The 26,062-nt window shown below is 46.2% G+C and overlaps 1 protein-coding gene across 3 annotated transcripts in view; it reads right to left on the bottom strand.

Moving 5' to 3' along the window:
• Positions 1-26,062, bottom strand: part of MXRA7 (matrix remodeling associated 7) — a 220,642-nt gene that overhangs the window by 69,811 nt on the left and 124,769 nt on the right. For 2 of the 3 annotated variants that reach the window (XM_069200237.1, XM_069200238.1), the window contains exon 3: positions 4,229-4,325. In XM_069200237.1, coding sequence (XP_069056338.1) covers positions 4,229-4,325 — 97 coding nt within the window. Of the gene's footprint in view, positions 1-155; positions 231-4,228; positions 4,326-26,062 lie in introns of all 3 variants that reach the window. The other variant, XM_069200239.1, reaches the window with a different exon arrangement.

The raw sequence follows: 26,062 nt of genomic DNA on the forward strand, positions 1-26,062 counted from the left end.
TGTTATTACAAAAGGACATGAGGGTAGGTGATGGGTGGTGATAAGGAAGGGAGGGGTAAACTGACACACTCAACTTTGGATTTCAAATGTTAGCGGGTGGTGTTATTGGGGTGAGGATCACTCTACTGGTTCTAAAAAGAGCCGCCGCACCTTACCAAGAATGTTTGGGGAAATGGCCGAGGACTTAGAGTGCCAGCTACAGAGATGTGAGGTCAGAGGTCAACTCAATCCTGTAATGAGAATGTGGCATGCTTGTCATAACAGTGACAGACTGCTGTCCAGAGGATGTATCACAGGAGCTGCGGATGTTCTGAGGACCCAGCCTGCTGGATCTATTGCATCTTACCTGGAGAGAAGCTCTAGAGGCATCAGGGCCCGCACATGCCCAGCATTAGACATTGTATATTTGCGGGCAGGAAAAAAACACTTCAATAACAAATGCTGCTTAAGCAAGGATCTCGGTACAGGACATTAGCTGCAAACTCTTATGTGAATTAGCTGAATGCCTTTCCCACCCCAGGTAGTTGTGGGTAGCACACCGTCATCTTCTTCAGTTCTTACCTACCTTCGCGGGCCTTTACCCAGGTCTGAGCTCCCCTGCACTGGGAAGCATGGAAGCTGTACCATCCCCAAGAACTTGAGGCAACTTTCAGGGCATATTTAGAATGCTTCTGTTTCAATTTTCTTATCTCCCGTCACATTCACCACTTCCAATCACTTGAGTATGCTCAGAGTCTATCAATGTTTACTTATAAACCAACAAAAAGAATAAATGTGGAATTTGAGAACATAGGCCCCATTCCAAAACTTTCCCAAAATTTAGAGTTTTTTGGACTATAAGAATAAATTACTGAGGTGAAATAATTTCAGTTGCCAATGCGGGAAAGTACTTCTGCTCAAGTAGTTTACTGCTACAGTGAGCATTCCAACCAAACGTGGGCATCAAACAATGGTACTGATTGCCTTTGGCTGAGTCAGCACTCACCCAGTTGCAAAAAGCTAAACCAACTCATGCTACAGTAAAACTTCAGACACCAGACCGTCTCTGTGACGCTTCCAGTACATGATGTGTAAAGAATTACAAAATGCGTCCGCTTCCCATCAGCCAGGAGTTCCAGTAACATAACTGATCTAGATACGACAACCAAAATATCTAAGCAGCTCTCAAGCTGCTCACTCTCCATCGAGAGTACCACACCCAGTCCTGGTTTTTGTTTGCACTCTGATTCTTGTCATTTTGGTCAAAATCCAGGACTGCAAGTGCAGTACCAGAATTCAAAGCCAAATCTAGAACTGCGTGAACTACTCGACTTGGGAGCGCCGATGGTGGCCTCTGAATGAGGCCCCGAAAGTTCAAATGTTGTTCACACAGTTCATTTCTGCCCTTAGCAGAGGGTGGAGGAATAGAAGCTTCCCAATGGAAACTGATCGAAATAAGGGGTAATACACATCAGTGAAGATGGAGTAGGTGCACCTACCTAACAGTAGTAAAGCAACTAAACCACAAGCCTATGCAGGGACAGTCCTACTGTGACACTTGGTGCCCGAAGACAACCTCTCCGCTCTTTACCTCATCGACCACAAGCGAGGTGAGGTGCAGCAAGATTCTTTGCCTCACCACCACCCACCTGTCCTGTCATTTTGTTGATAAAGACGTGGGGCCTGGGCCTTAGTGTTCTGTTACTGAATGCATAGTGGAGCCATTGCTCCGCAAGATAAACCGCAGGCCAAAACCACTGCACTGTCCTGAACTGCAAAGCCTGTCTGTTGTGATCGCTGCTCGTTCTTGTAACTCGCTTTTCAAGACGCCTTCACAAACACAGGAATGTGCACCTGCCTGTTCAAAGGCAAACAAATTCGACTTTCATTCTACAGACATTTAAATGTAATAGTCAACTCCTTTCATTGTTATATGTGTAATCCTGTTGGGTATATTTTATGGCAGAAAATACCCTTTTCTTGAAAACACACATTCTACTTCACTTCCCATCCCATTGCTAAGGTTTAAACCAGAACTTAATTTGTAAAAAAAAAAAAAAAAAAATTTGAAAAAAGGATTTTCTTCGGAACATGCAACTGGCACTCCCGAATGCAGATCTTACATAATACCTTTAGTGCCTGATTTATGAAAAGTTACCACCACATTTGCGTCTTTTTGTGACGCAAAAGTGGTGCAAGCTTACAAAATATAATTATATTTTGTAAGTTTACGCCGCTTTTGCGTCAGAAAATTATGCAATGGCGGCCCTAACTTTTCATAAATCAGGCCCTTAATATCTTTCACTTTGATTCCACCTCATGCCTCTTTCTTCCTGCACACTACACTTCCTGTATCTTTATCTTTGTCTTGCAGGTTCTCTACTTCACTGTATCCTCCCTTTGTCAGTACTTTCCTGCCTTTATCTTTCTCTTCCTTCCTTTCCTTTTTTGAATTTATCTCTTTTGTTTCAATCAAAGGTAGATGAAGAAGTAATAGTCTTGGGGCTTGATTTAGAGTTTGGTGGGGGGGGGTTACTCTGTCACAAACACAAAGGATATCCCTTTATAGCCTATGGAGATCATAATACGGCGGATGGGATATCCATCACGTTCATGGTGGAGTAACCCATCCGCCAAACTCTAAATCAGCCGTTGGTCCTCAAAAATGAGTGCCTGGGTCCACCACACACAACCATCGGCACACGTTATGCACTGGCTCTTTCTCAACCTACCTGGCACATCAGCTCCTTTACAAGCTGCGCACAAGGTGGTGGCAACTGCACACAAAGAAAGTGCACAAAAACCTCTTCAAAAGCAGCCCATAGCAAAATGGGAGATAAATGGATATACAGAGAGAGAGAGGGGCAAAAGCAGCTATAGAATTGCTTGTATCTTTCCACCTGCCTCGTTTCCCATACAGTATGAGGTTAGGGCAATCAAAAGCAGTAAGGAGGTGAGAAAGATAAAAGGTGATAGAGTTAAGTACGGAAAAAAGAAAATACATGACATAAGGGAATGTTAATGAAAGGAAGAAACTTCAGACAGGCATATTCTGCATGGGAGAACTAAAAGGGTTCAGTGATAAGAGAAGCAAAAACTAGAGTGAGTGAACCAAGAGAATCAAGAGGAGCAAGGATAAGGAAACTCAGAGAGAGAGAAAATGGAAGAGGTGTGATGAGCAAGAAAAGAGTGAAGAACACTACAAGATGTAGGGCCAGATGTGCTAAGTTTGGATTCGAAATAGTGGCTGCATATGGAGCATTGGATTGCTGTGAATTCAATCCCATTTGCTAAAAGACCTGTGTACTAATAGGCCAGTTGACCAAAACAGTGAATTGCAGGGGGTCGGAGGATATCCTGCCTAATTAATATTCATTAAGCAGGTCGCGATTTGCAACCCCCTATGAATGGCTACAATCACAGGGATGGTGGCCTTCAATAGACAGCATTCCACCATTCCTGTGATTGCAATGAATGTTTTTTAAGAGCAGCTCCATTTTCTTAAATGAAGCTGGACTTCTTTAAAAAACGTTTTCCATTTTTAAAAACTTCAGCGAAATTTGGGTGGCTGTTGCCCTGGGGACCACTGCCTGCTCCCCTCAGAGTTGCCACCAGGAATCCAAAAGAGAAGTTCAGGGAAGGTAACTGGTAAATGGTTTGTGGCTGGAATTATGGATGCAAACCACTGATACATAGACAACCGAATCACAATTTGGAAGGAACACCCTGAATAAGCCCTTTCGATTCAGTAAAGATTTCCAATCCTATTTTGAACCTCAGAAAAAAATTCTAAATCACAAAATGGAACTGATGGACATGTGAAATGGTTCCTACAGTCGCAAATCTGCATGTTACCAAATCAGAGGGTTTGTGATTGCAAAAACACTTTTGTACATCTGGCCCATAGTAATAGGTGTACACAGATTATTTGCTTTTCAAATATTTTGTTGATATTGAATATCAATAATGATAGTCTGGGTCGATTTGGAAAGAAGAAGAATACAAGAAATAAGGGGGCTTTTAGAAATAAAGTAGGCGACAGGAAGGTCAGAAGTGAAGACTCAAACACCAGGCCATTTGCTTCTTATTACCCAGCTTTAGCTTATAGCCATTTCATTACAGTCGCTAGACTGATAAGCATTGCTAGGCCATGCAAATGTCTGCGGACTGAAATAAAAAATAAAATAAAATAGAAATGCCAAAGACGTGTCAAAGCAAACCTGTTAGTTAAGCACCACATGAAACATACCTTTGTTCCTCCTCAAGTTCTTCTTTTGTCAACATCTTCATGAACTGACTGCCACGAAGAATTCCTGGATTGTACTGAAAGGAGAACCCTTTCATTTCTGAAAGAAAAAGCAAGATATCATGAAGTGTGAATCCCAGAGAATCACAGAAGACACATACAACATCAACGTGAGCCAGTAGAGAAGGGAAAGCAGAAGGATCACCAAATGAATCAACAATTCAGAGTGAGGCAAGGGGGCCAGCTTTACAGTACCTATAGTAATCAATTGAAAAAAAATCATGAAAACCAGTCATACAACCCCAGAGCAAACCAGTAACATTAGGGAAAGGAGACAAGCCAGACAGCATTACAGTCGATTAAAGAGCATGGGAGAAGGAGAAAGAGCACAGGTCCTGCAGAGCCACAACCAACCATCAAGAGGGAAGTACTGCATCCAAACAATGAGACTGGACCAGCAACTAAAGCAGAACCAATCAGTGAGAGTACGGGAAAAACGACAGCATCAACACCAACCAAGAGGTGGTGAAGGAACCCAGTCATACAACTTTAGAACCAACAAATGAGCTGCAGGGAAGGGACTCAATCATACAACCAAATAAACACAAAGCAGTGAGAAAAGGAAAATACCACCACCTTTATATGGGAGTTGATAAATGTGATCATGTAGGCAGAAAGGAGGCAAGCCTTACAAAGCCAAACTGACTAATGGGGAAGACCTCCTAAACACACAAGAACTAATCAATTAAAACAGGAGGAGGAAATCAGCTATGCAACACCAGAAAAAACTAATAAGAGTGTGGAAGAAGCAGCCCTACAGCTACTACAGCAAAGAGAGTTACTAAGAAGAACAAGAATCAAACAAAAGTCAGCCATAGAGTACCACAACAACCAATTATATCAGAGAGAAAGAGACAAAACTGGACACCAGAGGAACCATTAAGTGTGAGTAGAGGAGGGAGAAGACCAGCCCAACAACACCAGAAACAGTGTAAATGAGGAGGAGTAGAGTGCCACCACATCTCCTTTATTCATAAATGGAACAATAAGACAAATGAAAAGAACCTAAAGCCAAGAAAACTATGAAAAAACAGTAAGGGGGTGAAGGGAGCCTTATTCCTACATACAAGTCAGAACTACAGAGATGAATATAAAAAATATGTTGGTTTCATAATATCCTAAGAACGTATGGCATTATTTAGAGTTTGGCAAAGAGGAATACTCCATCAAAACGTGGCAGATATCCTGGTTTCAATCATGCACTTGTAATTATATTTTAGGAATAATGTCAGGAGCGTGCATGGTTTGATTTGGAGTATAAAGAGAAAAATGCAGACTCTGCTCAAGAGACTCTAAACTTCCGTCAGCAACCACAAAGAATGAGACTACCAAAGAATCAGTATAAGGCCTCAAGAAAAAAGAAAAAAAATCAATCAAATGCCTTTATGGGAAATGGCTACTGCTGAAGGAGGTGGTAACTACTGTGATCGGCCAAATAATACTCAATCAGTAACATCACAGAGCAAGTGGGAGGTTGACCGCAACTAGAACCCTGGGCATGAGGAGGAGCACAGGGCAGACAAGGCCCCCACCAGACCCAGCACATGGAATGAGAGGTATCCTACCCACCTCAAAAGCAAGTCTTGCACGCCCATCAGACCCCCCACCCCTCTTTGCTACAACCCTACCCACGTGGAAGGCATAGCTCGTTGCTGAATGCAACCACTAGCCCTCCACTCTCTCACAGTGTACATTACAGGGCGAGGAGACACCACACCCCCTGGCCTGCCATGAAAGCATCCCTCCCACTCACCACTCTTCAACATGCCAGTGAAGAACCATCCTAGGCCAATAGCAGGGCCTGGGGATATGTGCCTCTCCATCCTCGCCCCCCCCCCGGATGAAAAACAGCCATAGGCCAATAGCGGATCCCATAGCTGTGTGTAACCCCCAATGCCCAAAACACTTCACATGGGATGAGACGGTGCTGCCCCTGGGCCCCTTTAGCCTCTTCAGACCCCTGGCTTGATCTCCACCCTCAAGACCCCTAGCTCTCCTGCTGAAATGTGGTGCCTGCTCTAAGCAGGAGGAACATATCGGCGGATTTCTCCTCAGAATATGGAATTAACATATGATATGAGACTGGTATTGATGGTCCATGTAGTTGTTCACTATTCTGTAATCCAAATGTACAGTTTCCTTGGAAATTGGTGCAGAGATACCATCTGGAATCAGAGAATTCGAGTCTTAGGCGTCGCTATATCAAATTCCGAGAATCTCCTAATCATAAATGGTGTAAGTAATATGTGTACACTGTTATTCAGATTTCAGGTCTCACTCACAATATGCTTGCAGACCATTTTCTGCAGGCCCTTTACCACACAAATCTCTTTTATATATGTATATATGCATTCATTATTCCCGTGGAACACAAAGGCCACTGTGGCCAAACGCATATATAGAAGAACGTTGAAAATCAAGTTGAATTATATTTTAGGTATAATAAGCTTAACATTTTTGCTTCGTAGATAAACTTATATGGATCGGTTTCTTGATTGTATAGTTTCAATCGGATTTATCTGTTGACATATTTTTGTGAAAAAGCTCTGTAATAATTTTTATTAAAATATGTTAAAAGAGAGGAGTGGAAACAAGCCACTACAAGGCTAGGAAGAACTATTGAGGGGGGCCAGTGGAATTAAACCAGCGGCAGAACTAACCAGTGCAAATGCAATCCTATAACACAGGGCTCAATGAATAGACAAATAGAGATGCATAGAGTCGTACAAAACGGGGACCAAATTATTACATTTGGGAGGGGCGGACCAAGCCCTGAAACACCAGGACCAAGACGCAAGATTGGGAGAAGAAAACTTACCAGTCAGAATGATGAAATGTGAGAGAGGAAAGGAGACTAGTCCAAAAAACGCAGAACCAAGAACTGTGTATGTGTTTTGGTGTCAGGCTACAAGACCAGAATGAACCACCAGGAGCAAGGGAACAAGACGGCACTAAAAGATTGAAACTAAGAATTGCAAGTGAGGGTAGGAGGCTAGACCTACAGTTATAGAACCAAGAAGTAATAATGAAGGCATGTGAAAGACCACTACCAGAAAAGTTGACTATAAAGAAGGTGGCAGTTTTAAACTGTCAGGATCAGCCACTGGTAATTATGGAAGAAGAACAGCATAAAAACACCACAGCTAACTGGCAATAGTGGGGCAAGGATGCCAAAAATGGGGAGCTCAAATGCACTATGAAACAGGAAATTGGCATCCACTGCATTATAAAAGAAGCACTGGCAAACCCAGTACGTCTCTCCTATTTGAGATCTATTGCCTTTGTGAGTATTTTTTAGACATGTTCTAGAGCAGCGCTGCAGTTGTGCAGCATGACTGAAAGTTTATTTTTTTATTTTTAACTTTTAGCCATGCTGCACAGCAGATGTACTGCTGTACAACGTGAAACAAATATTGACAAAGCCAAGACATCTCACATATACCATCCTTGTTGGCTTTGTCAGTGTTTGCTGAACAATGTAAAGTGACAGAGACAAATTTAAAATGTCTTAACAGTTTGTTTAACAAGCTGCACCCACAAGAAATACAAATACCACCAGTAGATGTATCCACGCCTAAAGAGAACGCAAAGTCACTTCATGATGTGACGGTTGATGATTTAATCATAACAATACTGCAGTGCACCCGAAAAGTAGCCCAAGGGATTTTGCAAATCTCAACACACCGCCGGCAAGTTAAAGAGATGCCAAGCAGACAGCAGAAGATTGAGAAGGACAGATGATGAGCACCATAAAAGAAAGAAAGGGCCCTTACAGGAATACCTGTCAACAGACGGCATGCATGAGTTAAAGCGTTCAGTAAGCAAACACCCCACACCCACTAGCAGCAACCAATTGGCAAAATCAGCTCTCAGAAAAACAGATAAGAAATATTGTGTAGCAAAAACACGGGAAAGAACAAATGGATTTGGTCCATGCTCCAGGGAGGGGCAAACACAAGAATGCAAGGGAAGCCTATAGAAGCTAAGCAGTTGAAAGTTAGCAAATGAGAGCGACAACGTAAACAACCAAAGGTATGCTGTGTGCGGGTGAGAGCCCAATATATACAAAACAATAAATGTTGCAGTAACAGTGCATGTGCTGTTGTAGGTGACACCTAAAAAATGTTGGGTGATAGCCCAGATGCTGTACTTAGAGATCCAGGCAGGACATTTTGCCCTAAGGTGAGTATGAGGGGCAGACACCAAACATCACTACTGACAAGACAGGACTTGATCTGACTTCTAACATCTCAATTGTTCAGAAATCAAAGTTTGAAGGCCAAAAAAACGAAATTGTTGGAATCATCTTTTCTGCTAGGTCGAAAAAGTTTGTGCTGGAGAAGTGTTAGCAAAAAATATACAGTTTTTCCAGTCTGAGTTCAAACGCTCATATTCAATAATGCCTTTGTTCAGGTGGTGTATATGCCTGTACCCCGAATGTACGCACGTGTCAGACCTAGGCCTGCCATGACCTGCAGATAGTATGCAGTTTCTCGGAGTAATCTTTTTTTCCTCAAAATGTAACTTGCATTATTTAAAAGGAATATGCATGCACTAATTACATTCCACCCTCATTCTTTCAGAGCACTCAACATAATGTAGTACTACACTTCAGGTGTTCTGCCATCTTGTGCCTGTCATGCAGCTTGAATCACCATTAATTGAACATGCACTCGTCTGGTGCCTCATCTCATATATTTTTGACATGGTTACCCCCACGTTTTGCCTGGTACATGATGAGATTTTGACTGAAAGTGCACTGGGTTTCTGTTAACGGTTGTTTCCACAATTGGCAAATCCTTTAGCACTCTCTGTAAGTCTGTAGTAAATGGTATCCCTGGTACCTAGGGCATGAGGTACTAAAGAAGATCTCTAAGGGCTGCAGCACGAATTGTGTCACCATAACGGACCTCTTACCAAGCACATGACAGGCTGCAATTGCAGGCTGCATGTCTTGAAGCAGACAAAAGTGAAAACACGACATGGCACACAGCCTGTGTGCCATGTCCCCTAACACTGCACGCAATATATGCAAGTCTCCTCTCTAGCAGGCCTATGGCAGGGTACATTATATTACATGTGAGGGCATATTTGCATGAACTCTCAGACACAGAAAATGACCAGGGAAGCCATTTTAAATGTCCATGCTGGACACTGGTCAATACAGGCTCACCAGATACATGATGGCTTCACTCTAGATTGGAATGCTAGGTATCAAACATTTCGCAGTGGTGAACCCACGCTGATGCCAGTGTTGGATTTACCAGTACATGCACCCAGAGGGCACTTTAGAGGTGCCCCCTGAAACCCTACCAGCCTCTGGTCTGCTCACCGACCAGTTTCTGCCAGCCTGCCACCAGAGATACCATTCTGGAGCCTTAGGGTGAGAGCCTTCTGCTCTCAGGAGACCCAGAACAAAAGACTGTCCGGGAAGAGGGTGTAACACCCCCTCCCACAGGATGACCTCTTGATTAGCCTTCCTAAGGTGGTAAGCCTCAAAGGGCTGCCGCCTTTCAAATGAAAATCTGGCTCCCCTCACAGGAGAGGAAGGCAGTCCCCCTGTACAGAGCTTATTTGGCACCTGGACAGGCAGTAAAATTAGCTAATCAGGTAGGCATGCCTCCTTTAGGTTAATACCACCCTTAAGGTGGGCTACTGCGAGGTAGACATGATTTTTCAGAGGTAGCCATCTTTGAGTTGGCATACCTAGGAATTCTGGTACAGGGTTATGCCCACTTCCCAATGGAAGTGGTCATATACAGGGAGTGCAGAATTATTAGGCAAGTTGTATTTTTGAGGATTAATTTTATTATTGAACAACAACCATGTTCTCAATGAACCCAAAAAACTCATTAATATCAAAGCTGAATATTTTTGGAAGTAGTTTTTAGTTTGTTTTTAGTTTTAGCTATGTTAGGGGGATATCTGTGTGTGCAGGTGACTATTACTGTGCATAATTATTAGGCAACTTAACAAAAAACAAATATATACCCATTTCAATTATTTATTATTACCAGTGAAACCAATATAACATCTCAACATTCACAAATATACATTTCTGACATTCAAAAACAAAACAAAAACAAATCAGTGACCAATATAGCCACCTTTCTTTGCAAGGACACTCAAAAGCCTACCATCCATGGATTCTGTCAGTGTTTTGATCTGTTCACCATCAACATTGCGTGCAGCAGCAACCACAGCCTCCCAGACACTGTTCAGAGAGGTGTACTGTTTTCCCTCCTTGTAAATCTCACATTTGATGATGGACCACAGGTTCTCAATGGGGTTCAGATCAGGTGAACAAGGAGGCCATGTCATTAGATTTCCTTCTTTTATACCCTTTCTTGCCAGCCACGCTGTGGAGTACTTGGACGCGTGTGATGGAGCATTGTCCTGCATGAAAATCATGTTTTTCTTGAAGGATGCAGACTTCTTCCTGTACCACTGCTTGAAGAAGGTGTCTTCCAGGAACTGGCAGTAGGACTGGGAGTTGAGCTTGACTCCATCCTCAACCCGAAAAGGCCCCACAAGCTCATCTTTGATGATACCAGCCCAAACCAGTACTCCACCTCCACCTTGCTGGTGTCTGAGTCGGACTGGAGCTCTCTGCCCTTTACCAATCCAGCCACGGGCCCATCCATCTGGCCCATCAAGACTCACTCTAATTTCATCAGTCCATAAAACCTTAGAAAAATCAGTCTTGAGATATTTCTTGGCCCAGTCTTGACGTTTCAGCTTGTGTGTCTTGTTCAGTGGTGGTCGTCTTTCAGCCTTTCTTACCTTGGCCATGTCTCTGAGTATTGCACACCTTGTGCTTTTGGGCACTCCAGTGATGTTGCAGCTCTGAAATATGGCCAAACTGGTGGCAAGTGGCATCGTGGCAGCTGCACGCTTGACTTTTCTCAGTTCATGGGCAGTTATTTTGCGCCTTGGTTTTTCCACACGCTTCTTGCGACCCTGTTGACTATTTTGAATGAAACGCTTGATTGTTCGATGATCACGCTTCAGAAGCTTTGCAATTTTAAGAGTGCTGCATCCCTCTGCAAGATATCTCACTATTTTTGACTTTTCTGAGCCTGTCAAGTCCTTCTTTTGACCCATTTTGCCAAAGGAAAGGAAGTTGCCTAATAATTATGCACACCTGATATAGGGTGTTGATGTCATTAGACCACACCCCTTCTCATTACAGAGATGCACATCACCTAATATGCTTAATTGGTAGTAGGCTTTCGAGCCTATACAGCTTGGAGTAAGACAACATGCATAAAGAGGATGATGTGGTCAAAATACTCATTTGCCTAATAATTCTGCACTCCCTGTAGGGGCATAGTGACCCCAAGAGTCAGTAGCCCATTGGCTACTGCCTTACACAACCTTAAATTCCGTATTTAGGGGAGCCCCGGGCACTAAAGAAGCAGTCCCTGATGACCTCAGAAGTCCAAGGACACTGAAGAGCCATGACAGCAGAAGAGGAGAAAAGAGCAGTTAACTTGAAACCAACCCCACTGGCCTGTCTGCATCCCACATCGAAATCTGCACAAAAGGGGACTCATCCCACAGCTGTGACTCCAGAAACTTGGGATGGGTGCCTGCCCTCAAAAAAGACACAAGACTTCCTGTGAACAGCTGACCTGTTCTCCAATAAACTCCAAAGAAGGTACTCTGAAGCCTATGGAACCACCAAAACTCGACACCAGAAGTCACCACTGTGCCCGTCATCTCCGACCCAAGTTGATGTGAACCGCAGGTGCCCAAAAAGTTCTCCAGCCCTCCAGAGTCCGAGTCTATCATGGTTTCACCCCTCATCAACTCTCTGACGACTCCTACAGCGTCTCCACGTAGCCCTCCTCTACTGTGACCGCTCCCGTCAAAAAAGCCCGACACCTAAGGACACCTCTGCACCCGTCGCACCTGAGCCATGGATAAGAGGACCAGATGTGCCTACATGTGCCCAAGCATCGCGCGGCCTGAGCCCTGTTGTCGGTTCAGCCCGACTGGCCTCCTGCACAGAGTCTGCAGCCTCTTTCCGCTTTGACTGATCTCCATAGAAACGCATTTGACACCCTGCACCCGGCCACCCCCGTGCCGCTGAGGTTGTACTGTGGGTGCTGCTTTGGACCCTGCCCACTACTCACCTTAACCCCAGAAGATTGGTCTTGTAAGGCGCTGTGCTCTACTTGTTTGCAGTACTTGTTTTCCCTCCCATAGGATAACATTGCTGAACTCAGTAATTGCACTGTGTCCACTTTTTAAAGTTAAAAGAATTCCTATTAAAGACCTATTTACCTGAACGATTTTCTCTAATGCCTAAACATATATAAAGATACTTGCTGTTTTTATAAATTGGTGTGGATCTCCTTCTTAAGTCGTGTGTCTCATATATTGACTATTGTGTGTATTGGCAGATGTCTTGCACTTGTATGTGTTAAGCCTAGGGCTGCTCAACCACGACCACACTTCCCCTAAACAGAGCACTTTGGAATTGCATAGCAAGACCTCTCCACTCACTGGGGAACCCCTGAACCCTTTATACTGTATTCACATACCACATAAAGGGACAGCTTCCTATATTTACCTAATCTAGCATTCCTTAAGAGTGTTAGCTATTTGCAGGGTGTTGTGTTACAGTATATTCTTCAGGCAGCATATTACAATTCTTTGAATTCAGTTACATCCAGGAGATTAGAGGGGCCACGATTGAGTTGAGGCTGAAGGCAGTGGAAGCTTCTCTCATTGTCGGTCAGTGGTTCAGAAAGGTGTTCAGAACACATGGACATCCAATCCTTGGCCTCTCTGTAGAATGCACAGAGCGGTGAGCACGTATGCTAGTTGCACTTGTAATTCTATGAAAATGTGTGGGTAGGGCGAAGCTCAATGGGAATTTTAGTTTGCATCTTTAAGCCACACCCTTAATAATATAGCTCAGTCAGAAGCATCAGTGACTAAGACTGCAGTCTCACGGGGTTCTTATCCCTGCTTGAATGGATCCCTAGCCCACAGTACAGGGTTGCAGCTGGTCCGGCCTCTGCTGTTAAGGTACCGCAGGAAGAGTGCGGAGGCGACAGGCGGGAAAGTGTATCCATTTAGAGGCTGTTGTTTTGCGTCTTTCCCTTCTGTTACTACTTTATAATCACTGCAAACAGGGTCAGGCAGACTAAACAAGGGATCTACATTTATTGTCGGCGTAATTATTATTTTACTCTCATCTCATTGTGAAGGGGGGAACGCGCCTCGCTGCTGTGTGCCTCAGTGAGGCAGAATTAGTATGTGATACTGAACACATGTTCAACATGACAGACAACAGAAGAGTGCAAACGGGAGAGCGCCCAGGGGCCTCGCTACTATTTGGTGGAGAAGTTGCAGTGACATCGAGGTCCTGAGGTGCCCAATGAACCATGATAATTGCTGTACTTTACAACCCCCCCTAGACAGTCAAAGGTGCCATTTTCCTTGCCTGCACCAGGGTCCATTGCATCCTTGCTACCTACTGAGAGCGTCAAATTCTATTTGTGTTTCAATCGGGGGTGCTGGACATCAGTGAAATACATCTTTATCGCTGTACATTGAGTTTAGCTGGAAGCCACAGAAGCAGTCACTTAGTTACGGAATTATTGAGCTTTAGTTCTCCGCCTTTCCCCAGAAAATGTAGCAGAACCTTTGTACAATTTCTCTTCACCACCAATATCTCAATGGTGAGAGCAGCTTCCGTATTTAAAAAAAATCTGTGCATTTGCGAAGCATCCTAGCCTTGGGTGCCAGACACTCCTATTACTCCTAATACATCACTCGAGCCTTAATACTTTATTTCTTTCAGATATGCTCCCCTCCCCCCCGTAACAGCAACAACAATAGGGTTGTGTGCAGTGCAGTCACCCAGCCCTTGAGAGGACCCCCATTCAGTCCAAAGTCTATAAATATGTGTGAGATTTTGTCAGGGCTTTATCACGTTGTGCAGGGGAGCTCATCACTTAGCGTTTCGTCACTAGTGCAGAGCCTAATTTTTAAAATAATATGTGATAGCGCCGAAGGTTTTTCTCAGAAGGCTTTTGCCAGCGCTGCTAAACGTCGGGGTCGCAGAATAGCAATGCTGCCTAGGCTTCACTCCGCCTCAGGCCTCCCATCCTCCACCCTACAGTCCCTGCCCCTCTATCTCACACCTGCAGATTCTTTAGCATCCCTGCGTTCGCATGGCTTTTCCATGATTCTCTTCCATTCCTCAGTTTTGTCTTTCCATCACTTGTTTTGCGTCAACGTCTCATGATCCTTGTCTCTAAAAATGAATGCCGGCGTACCCCACCTGTAACCACTGGCTCAAATTAAGCACTGGTTGTGTTAAATAATATTGACAACAAAAATATCACCTGACATAAATACTATGGCCTGAATAACGTTTACTAAATATGTTGTTCGTCTAGATGCTAATTTTCCACTATTAACTCCAATTGGCGATATTTTTATAAATAACTTTTCGGATATTGTTTAGGATATTTTGTGGAGTGGTGTAGCCAAGATGGAGCATGTGTGGTTGCCTCGCATTCTATGTCAGGACCGGAGGCTCCAATTATGCTTTCTCTTTCTTTTTACTGTTCCAACAGCAGCCAATAAAACAACAGTAAACAAAAAGCTTCAATCCCCAAGAGGTATAGCAACAGTCACATGGGCCAGTCATATCCCATAACCTATCCCCATAAAAGCCATGACCTCGATAGTCACTCCCTCTTTCTTTGCTGCTCCGCAGCAGATAAGTGCTCTTCGATTTTCTTAACTTTTATATCTATGTAAAACGTTATTGTGCTTGTATTTGGCAGCGCTGTCAGTGCGCGTTTGTTTATCTTTACTCGTGCTGCTTGGCCGAGTTTATTGATTTTCGTGGAGCGGGAGTGGACTACGCCTTACTCACGTAGTCCTATTTCTATTTCTGCAGTCGCGTCATGCCGCGCGCACGTTCTCGGCTTCTTCCCTTTGTTTCATGTTGAAAAGCCGGCACGTTGTTGCGGCACGACTCCGATTGACTTCCCCATTTTGAGAGGCCCCCTTTTTCTGTGCTCCCTGACGCCCCACAGCCTGGCTTGGGGTTGTAAGAATTGAATAGGCACTGCCTAGAGTGCTTTTTTCTGTCCAGGTCTGCTCCCTCCACATTTTATGCATAATCTGATTACAATTGAACTGGCAGGGGTTTTTGCACTCCCCCTTTGAACTCCTGCATTCATTTAATTTTTATATTGAAGTGTATTTACTTCCATAAGAAGCAGGAGCATGGCTCAGTGGCATGATGATGAATCAGGATATTATCCTGAGGAGAATTTTGGCCAGCTGGAAATGAATTTGGTTGAGGCCCTTGACACTAGGGTGCAACAATCAGTTAATGACGCTCTGGTCAAAGCTTTGGGACCCTTCTCGGGTCAACTGATTGATTACGCTCGTAATCAAGGGTGGATGCCGGGACTTCCTGCTCCTAGTGAACATCCTAAGCCCATGGATTCAGGAAAGCAGAGCGATTCTAATGCCTCGTCTGACCAGGCTGCTGCCTTTGAAAAGCTTTGCCGCAAAAGGGCAGGTGAACTCAATTACAGCAGTAATAATTCGGCTGATACCCCTTCATCCTCCAACGACGATGCCTCGTCTGATTCAGATGACTCTGAAGTTCCGGGTCCTAGTAAAAAACCCAAGAGACAGAGGTCTCCTCCCAAAGTCTTAGATTTTGACCCCACAGATATAGTTCACCCTAGAGCGTCCAACTGGGTTCCTCCTCCGAAGGTAGCTAATTATGTTCAATCTCATTTACGCAAAGGGTTTGACAAAGAGGTCCGCGCTCGTCTCCGAGCCGAATGTCCTAGACCCAACTTAGAAGGGAAGGTAGCAGATACACCCGAAGTGGATCCCACAATGTAGGAGGCTGGCCTGGTTTGTAGTGGGTACCAAGGGGTACTTACAATCTGTACCAGGACCAGTTATCCCTTATTAGAGGGACCAGGATGTCGCCAATTGTGTGAGGAGACAGAGGGGGCACCCAGCAAGACAGGGAGCCCTTACAGAAGCAGGCAGCACCCACAGAAGTGCCAGAACAGGCAATACGAAGAAGAGTGAACCGGAGCTCACCCGAAGTCACAAAAGGAGATCCCACGATGCCGGAGGACAACTCAGGAGGTTGTGCACTGCAGGTTAGAGTGTCGGGGACCCAGGCTTGGCTGTGCACGAAGGAAATCCTGGAAGAGTGCACAGGAGCCGGACCAGCTGCAAATCACGCGGTACCCAGCAATGCAGTCTAGCATGGGGAGGCAAGGACTTACCTCCACCAAACTTGGACTGAAGAGTCACTGGACTGTGGGAGTCACTTGGACAGAGTTGCTGAGTTCCAGGGACCACGCTCGTCGTGCTGAGAGGGGACCCAGAGGACCGGTGATGCAGTTCTTTTGGTGCCTGCGGTTGCAGGGGGAGGATTCCGTCGTCCCACAGGAGATTTCTTCGGAGCTTCTAGTGCAGAGAGGAGGCAGGCTACCCCCACAGCATGCACCACCAGGAAAACAGTCGAGAAGGCGGCAGGATCAGCGATACAAGGTTGCAGTAGTCGTCTTTGCTACTCTTTTGCGGTTTTGCAGGCTTCCTGAGCAGTCAGCGGTCGATTCCGTGGCAGAAGGTGAAGAGAGAGATGCAGAGGAACTCTGATGAGCTCTTGCATTCGTTATCTAAAGAATTCCCCAAAGCAGAGACCCTAAATAGCCAGAAAAGGAGGTTGGCTACCTACTAAGGAGGATAGGCTAGCAAGACAGGTAAGAACCTATCAGAAGGGGTCTCTGACGTCACCTGCTGGCACTGGCCACTCAGAGCAGTCCAGTGTGCCAGCAGCACCTCTGTTTCCAAGATGGCAGAGGTCTGGAGCACACTGGAGGAGCTCTGGGCACCTCCCCTGGGAGGTGCAGGTCAGGGGAGTGGTCACTCCCCTTTCTTTTGTCCAGTTTCGTGCCAGAGCAGGGCTGGGGGATCCCTGAACCAGTGTAGACTGGCATATGCAGAGATGGGCACCATCTGTGCCCATAAAAGCATTTTCAGAGGCTGGGGGAGGCTACTCCTCCCCAGCCCTGACACTTTTTTCCAAAGGGAGAGGGTGTAACACCCTCTCTCTGAGGAAGTCCTTTGTTCTGCCTTCCTGGGCCAAGCCTGGCTGGACCCCAGGAGGGCAGAAACCTGTCTGAGGGGTTGGCAGCAGCAGCAGCTGCAGTGAAACCCCGGGAAAGGTAGTTTGGCAGTACCCGGGTCTGTGCTAGAGACTCGGGGGATCATGGAATTGTCTCCCCAATGCCAGAATGGCATTGGGGTGACAATTCCATGATCTTAGACATGTTACATGGCCATGTTCGGAGTTACCATTGTGACACTGTACATAGGTAGTGACCTATGTCCAGTGCACGCGTGTAATGGTGTCCCGCACTCACAAAGTCCGGGGAATTTGCCCTGAACGATGTGGGGGCACATTGGCTAGTGCCAGGGTGCCCACACACTAAGTAACTTAGCACCCAACCTTTACCAGGTAAAGGTTAGACATATAGGTGACTTATAAGTTACTTAAGTGCAGTGGTAAATGGCTGTGAAATAACGTGGACGTTATTTCACTCAGGCTGCAGTGGCAGGCCTGTGTAAGAATTGTCAGAGCTCCCTATGGGTGGCAAAAGAAATGCTGCAGCCCATAGGGATCTACTGGAACCCCAATACCCTGGGTACCTCAGTACCATATACTAGGGAATTATAAGGGTGTTCAGTATGCCAATGTGAATTGGTGAAATTGGACACTAGCCTGTCAGTGACAATTTTGAAAGCAGAGAGAGAGCATAACCACTGAGGTTCTGGTTAGCAGAGCCTCAGTGAGACAGTTAGTCATCACGCAGGGAACACATACAGGGCACACTTATGAGCACTGGGGCCCTGGCTGGCAGGGTGCCAGTGACACATACAACTAAAACAACATATATACAGTGAAATATGGGGGTAACATGCCAGGCAAGATGGTTCTTTCCTACACACAATGGTAGTTTTTATGAAAAAATTCTCAAAAGATCCAAAGAAGGGTCTTGACAGAGCTTGGCGTTCATGTCAAGATAAGCTCCTAGATATGTCTGATCCCCTTACAACATTTTTGGAGTTGGCGTTCCAATATAAAGAGTCTGGTATGGCGGTAGACACAGACATTTTAATTGGCTGGGCACAGAGGGCCATTTGCCAATTGGACAACACTAACTGTGCTCTTTCTACCGAGCGCAGACGGACTTTTTTGATGCGCATTGATCCCAAGCTCAATGATTTGTCCTCTTCGGAAGCTGGTCCTGCTGCGGATGGGTTGCTATTTGGCGCACCATTTGTGAAAGTGGTTCTGTCGAACCAGCTGTGGTTGATGGCTTGGGCGGTTTCAGGGTGAAATGGAGTTCCCCAGGAATTTCGCAACAGGCTGCAGATTTCATTAAACAGTCCTGGTCATCAAGTACGCATAGGAGGTATTCCTCAGCCTGGCGGAGATGGTCCGGTTGGTGTGACGGACGGAGTATCGATCCCATGGGGACGAGTGTTGACATGATTGTAAATTTTCTAGCTGAATTAGCCAGTTCGGGTCTTGCCTATCGTACAGTTAATAATTTTAGGTCAGCTATTTCTGCGGGTCATTCGCAGGTAGAAGGTAAACCGATAAGTGAACACCCTTTAGTCTGTAAGGTAATGAAAGGGATTCGTTTGTCAGTCCCCCCTCAACCTAAATATTCTACCCTTTGGGATGTTGATGTAATGTTAAAATTTTTAGTGAATTGGCCTTCTAACCGTTATCTTTCTAGGAAGCAACTGTCAGAAAAATTGACTATGTTGCTTTGTCTTATTTCTTGTAAACGTGTTTCAGATGTTAAGGCTTTGGATTTGGTAGGTAGAATTTATTCACCAGAGGGAGTTACATTTAACATCACCAGAAGAACTAAAACCAATAGTAGGTTGGTAACTTATCCTAGATTTCCTGATAATCAACAGTTGTGTGTAGTTCAATGTTTGAAAGATTATGAAGCTGCTACTGTTGACATTAGACTAAAATGATAAAGGTCAGCTTTTAATATCCTTACAAAAGCCTCTTAAGCCAGTATCTGCGGCTACTTTGGCTAGATGGATGAGCTGGTTGATGAATGAGGCAGGCATTGACACCTCTAAATATGGAGCTCATTCTGCTAGAGAAGCTATGGCCTCCAAGACCTTTGCACTTGGTTCTCGTCTGGAAGACATTATGAGAGCAGCTGATTGGTCTTCAGAATCTACATTTAGAAAATTTTATTATAAACCATTGGCTAATGTGGCGACTGTGGTAGTTGATCAGCTTTGAACGAGCATAATCGGAGCCTCCGGTCCTGACATAGAATAAAATATTTTCTAGCTTACGCGTCAAGAATTTTCAATTCTATTAAGGACACGGAGGCGAGGATTATCCCACCCGTATATTAATTTGCAACATTGGTGTTTATTTAATATAAATGATGTTTTCACAGGATTTTGACATATTTTGTATTTCCCACCCGGTGGTATTATGACAGTGTGTAGATTGTTTATGGATGTTATATCCATTAAAGACATTACTGGCAATCTTTTATCTCTTTTAGGAGCTGATCAGAAGACTGTGATATTTTCGGATGGTCATTTTCTTGAGCAACAGGAGTAGTCCTTGATTTTCCTGTTCTTGGAGGTGTCGGCTGAGGTCGCAAGCTTGTTCTGGTTCGTTGGTGGTGCTGGAACCACGATGTTGGACTGCTCAGAATTTTTTCTGGAACTGCTCTTCTGTAAGGAGTTTTGTTTCCTTCAGTGTTTGGTTCTTATCTGACTGTTACAAAGAAAGAGGAAGTGACTATCGAGGTCATGGCTTTTATGGGGATAGGTTATGGGATATGATTGGCCCATGTGACTGTTGCTATACCTCTTGGGTATTGAAGTTTTTTTGTTTACTGTTGTTTTATTGGCTACTGTTGGAACAGTAAAAAGAAAGAGAAAGCATAATCCTCGCCTCCGTGTCCTTAATAGAATTGAAAATTCTTGACGCGTAAGCTAGAAAAAGTTTTATTGACCCTCCCTTCCGAATCGGGCCTAGCCTTACATATGCTGCCCCAACACCTCCTCCATGACAGGGGACTCTTGTGCGGCACTTGAAAGCTAATCAGAGGATTGGAGGCGAGTGTGAGCGGCGATCGCGGCCTGTGCTGATTGGCCGGTGAGTGCTGCGACCGCGGTCCCTGGTGCAGGCTGGTATTGAATCGCAGAAGAACACCTGTTTTTGGTGAGTGCCGCCCAGGGAGAGGCCTGCCGACTTGCCCTGCAGAGTTTTCAACCTTGGGGGAGATCAACGATAATCCTGCCAGTGGCTCATCAGCCTAGCAACAAGCAACTGGCGAACTTGATATAAATCTACCTGAAGTGCACTGCCCTATCGACGAATAGAGAGCCCAGTGAGAGTAGGATCTCCAGAGAAGGCCCCAGGGCAACAAAGGCCCGGCGGAACTGCGAAGTGGCCAAGACTGGCTGGATGGTATGAGCTGCGCCTGGAGGTAATCTGGGGACCCCGGGAATCACGCATTCGGGGTCCCCATGGATGCAATAGACAGCAAAGAGACGCCTCTGCCTGATGACCCCTCTACCCTCCGAGACTGCACCTGGCCTGCACCCCTGCGATACTGCGAGAGAGAGCAGGTGCAGTGAGCCGTACATTGTCCCGAAGATGATGGGAGGCGATGCACTACAGGACCATCAGGGTGCATACACACGCATTGCTCCCTGAGGACACGCCATGCTAGGCCCTCCACAGTCACTTGGAGGCGGGAGTGCCCAGATACACTTGAGGGTAAACTGCCCTGCATTTCGTTACACCTGCCTCTGGGTGGGGCACACAAAGGGAGTCCCTCGAAGTAATCTCTGCTTCACCACAGGAGTTGGGTTTGCAATATCGAGTGTTTCCCTGCCGTCCCTCCCCCCGCTGCAGTCCCAGGGGTGCCTGGGTTGGACAATTGACCTACCAATCGTTTCTTGCTCAGAACCCATGAACAGTAACTTCGTGGGCACGGTTCGCCCCAATACGTCTAAGCCCCCACTGCAGAAATCTATCATGACCATGCTGGCAGCCACCCTGACGCAGGCAGACCCGATCTGCCAATTGGAAAGCACATTGGAAAAACACCCAGAAATGTTTGATAAAATTCTTCAAGCTATACAGGACTCCAAGAACTCAATGGAGGTTCAATTTGGGGCCAAACAAGTTGAACCCGGATTGGTGCGGGAGGCCACGCCAAGCTCGTGGAATGTGTGGGCGAAATAGAGACTTTCCTAACATTGATTAGGCAGTTGCTGGTGGCCATGAAATAACAACTGAAAACCCTGCACGCGGAGGTGCAGCCGCTCACGGCTAGGATTCAAAAGACACACAGGATTCTTGGCCAGAAACCCCCTCTCTCCCTGCCGGGGGCACTACTGTGCCCAATCATTGAGAGCTTACTCAACGTTCGGGACAAAGATCTTTTACTGCAGATGTTCAGAGCTAAGGGTCCTTGGACCTTCAATGAGACTAAAATAACAGCATACCCGGACTACATGGCAGAGGTCTAGAAGAGGCACAGCACTTTTGAGGGGATTAAGGTGCAGCTCCATACCCTGAGAGTATCCTATGCTTTGCTGTTTCCAGCCCATCTGAGGATTGTGGACACTCTTACAACCCACTTCTTTATGCTCTTGAAGGGGGCCTGGGTGTGGCTCCACTCCAAGGGGATAGAAGAGCAGCCGGAGGCGTATGACCTACAGGATTGGTCGGATGGAAGGCCCAAGTGCCGCTGAAGGCCAAAATCCCATCCACTGAGGAGCAAGCTGCCCTGGAATGAGCGCGGGCAGTGTCGGTGGTCTCTACACACAGCACAAACAGATTACAAGCTCTAGCCACAGACACTGACTTAGACTCAGAACTTGGAGCCCCCAGCTCAGAGACCTCCGAGAGGGGCTTGCTGATCACGCCAAGGGGTTCGCCCCATAGGAAGTTGCCAGATTTATGAGGCACCACAGGTGGTGAGTGCTTCCTGACACTGATGGGAATGTTGGGGCCCCCATGGGTTGACCATGCTGTTCTGGGCGACACCGCAGCTGGTGATGTGGGGAATTAATGATCATGCTCTCCACAGCTGGGCCTGGCAGGGGCTTCATGGGAGAATGTTGCCCTGTTATCCACTGCGCTTGGCCTGCCCCCACCAGAGACTTCCACACTGACATGTTTTTGTTACAGGCTGTCAGTTGTACTGTTTGGGTTGTTGTGGCATGATGCCAGAGGGTGTTTCAGAATGGAATAGGGGAGTTGTTCTTCAGTTTTGTTTATAGGTTTTTCTTTCCTGGCTGGAAATGGAGGCTATGGGAGGGGGCGGGATGCTGGACGGTGGGCAAGCGGGTGGCACGGGGGACAGAGACTCCGGGATCGTATGTTTATGATCCTGGCCAGAACCTTTAATGCCTTAACCTGGAATATGCGGGGCAGGGTGACCCCCGTCAAGGGACACAAGCTTTATGCATATGTTAGGCACAGGGACTTTGCATGTCTTCTGGAGATGCACTTCACTAAGGGGGAGCTTGAGAAGGTCAGCAGATGATGGAGCGGGCAGACATTCGGCAACGGATATTCCACATATGCATGAGGGGTCCTGATATGGGTGGCCCCAGGGGTGCGCTTTGTGAAAACCAGGGTACTGGCTGATGAGAAGGGCCATTTTGCTAATTTGGAGGGGACCTTGGACCTACTCAATGGTGTCTCTCTATGCACCTAACAACCTCCAAGGTGAGTTTTTAGATGTTTTATCACCATCTTTTTTACTTGATCCCAATGCTCCAGGGTTGTGGGGATACATGACACAGATCTTGCCCGCTCATATTGTGCCCTGGGCCCTCAGGTGCATACACGCTTAGATTTTTTTTTTTGTAATTCCGACTGCAGGCCTCTAATACACAGCTCTGAATATTTGGACAGAACCATATCCAATCAAACCTGCTTAGAGTTACATTTCAGTGGGGAGTGATTTGTGCACTATACCAATCTGCAGGCTTGGGTCAGACGTGCCGCATGACGGCACATACAGGGACACAATTGCTACGCACTCCTCACAATACTGTGTGACGAATGAAGGAATCAGGGCCTCCCATGAGATGGAATGGGATGCCATGAAAGTAATCATGAGGGGACACTGTATAAGCACATCCTGAGGGGTTTGGGTAAAGCATCCCTCACTCGCACAGTCATGGACAGATCACGAGGAATGCTTCAAACTATAACTCTGTATGGACAATATTTGTGTTCCCTAAAATTGCAAAGTCCTTGCTTTTGTTGCTCCACCGTGTTGTTTCAATGGAGTAGTTCCCACTTGCCCCATTTGCCCACATTCTGGCTGGTGGCTGGATTCGTAATAGCTAACATCAGTATCTCTACAATAGGTGATGTCTACAGGTCTTCTAGTTAAATAAGACCCTACAAGCCATTTCAAGATTATAGCCTTCATTATGACCCTGGCGGTCCGAAGACCGCCAGGGCCGTGGTGGCGGTCTCACCACCAATGGGCTGGCGGTGAAGACCGCTTCATTATGAGTGTGGCGGGTTGGCCTCTGCCAAACCAGCACATCCCCACTTGTACCGCCAGGGCCGTCGGACAGCCAGGTCAGAGATCAGCATCTTCAACCCGGTGGTCCACTGAAGACCACTGGTGGTATCATGAGTATGCTAACTGCGAGCGTTTCCACAGCAGTAGCAACGCCATGAAAACCCTGGCGGAAGGGCTATCAGTGACAGGAAATTTCTTTCCTGTAGTCGGCAGATGACTCCCCCAACCCCCTCCTGCAATTTCAATACCCATCCAAACCCCCTTCTATATCAGGACCCCCTCGCCCACCCCATTTCAGAACAGCATCCCCTCCCCCACCCCTTCCATACCAGCAACCCCCCCTGCATACATGCACATCCACAAGCACCCCGCATACACTCATTCACCAACACTTGCATACACACATTCACTCACACGCATACATACACGCATTCACTCACATGCATACATACACGCATTCACACAAACGTTCCAACGCGCACTCACTTCAACAATCATACACGCATTCAGACACACACTACACACAACACCTCCACCCTCCCACTCCCCTCCCCTGTCAGACGATCTACTTATCTTGTCCAGCAAGCAGGTCTTCCGGCAGGAAACGGGAACAGGCGCTTCCACCGCCGGCAGTGCCCTGCCATCAGGACACCGCCAGGATGTATTACAGATTATAATACGGCTGGCGGAGTCCTTTTGGCGGGGCAGGGCCAGTGGTGGAACTGCCTTTGCGCCTCCGATCGCCAGCACGCCTACTGGAGGATTTCAGCCCAAATTGTGGCAGAAATCCTTCAGTACTCATAATATGATGGTCGGAAGACCACCAGCACTGGCGGTCTTCTGGCGCCCTTAGCTCAACTAAGTCATAATGAGGCCCTAAGTGTTTTAATGAATGTAGATGGAAGTGAACATTATGAACAGGGTTTTTGCAATTACAACGGAGAACATCAAACAGTGTGTAAAGTGATCATGGTTCATGTTCACCTTCACTGCACCTTCGTTAGGGCTACCCTAAGGTGTGCAATGGCCGATGCCCCCAGAGAATTGTGTTCCTTGTCTCCAATTCTGATGGGAAAAGACAAAACTTTTCCCTCTAAAGCCATCCCCTCTAGATTGTAATCACTGGGTACAAGCATGCATCACGACAGAAGGAAAATGTAGTGCTTAATTTGAGTCTGTGGTTTCCGGTGCCTGGCACTGGTACTTAATTGTCAGCACCGGCTGTAGAGACAGCCCACCACATGGTGGTGCTGTCTGTCAAATTTGTAGATGAGCAAAACAGTGTTTAATACGTCAATATACATTTAAAAGAATAATACCTGCTGCTCACACTATTATTATAGCGTTTGGCGGCTTTCAATAGTCTGAATTGTGACATTTGAAGGAGTGCATTGGTTAGTAGTTATGTTGGTACTGTCACTGGCAATGCTGGCCAGGGCATTGGGCGGTGCAGGCTGCCGTGGTCACCTTATAAGGGCCCTGGTACTCTTTTTTTTTTTTTTACAAATTAGGCACTACAATGGTAAAGGGATGTCTTCCCACTCTTGGGAGGGAAAATGTGCCTGAATCTGGATGCCAGGGTTTTTTTAAATGGAGAGCTGCAGTGGCGCAAAGTGGCATTCAGTTGCTATGCAAGGTAACGGACCGTACATATAAATTGGAGCCCCCAACTCGCTGAAAGACAGCTTAATCGAAATAACCTGCATGGACCCTGTGGCTGTTGGTGCTCTTAGAATGTGACATTGAACGGTGTCCACTGTCTTGTGGCTACAAACAAGGCTGAATGTCCTGCGTATCCCTACTTGCCTGCTCTGCTGCTCCTGCCAGCAGGCCTGTGAAGAGATCCCCAGCCAGCCCAAGGAGGACTGTGTCTGCATGGACACAGTTCCTAGATTCCTTCTCCATTCCTCATCAGAGACCCAACATCTGTAATTTCAGGTGAGTTGAACAGAGAGACGTCCTGGTGACCATACACCCTCTCTGCACCTCCTTTTGTTTTTTTGCGTTCCTTGAGCATGATTTTGCTTGCAGGTTCTGGTTGGTCTGGACACTAGCAAGATCAAAAAGGTCCCGAGAAGGACCTTTGGTTACCCTTTTTGGGTTCACATACAGCTTGCTTCTGCTCTCCATCATTTATCCACAAGTG

The sequence above is a fragment of the Pleurodeles waltl genome, chromosome 7, assembly GCF_031143425.1.
Source record: "Pleurodeles waltl isolate 20211129_DDA chromosome 7, aPleWal1.hap1.20221129, whole genome shotgun sequence".
Lineage (NCBI taxonomy): Eukaryota > Metazoa > Chordata > Amphibia > Caudata > Salamandridae > Pleurodeles > Pleurodeles waltl.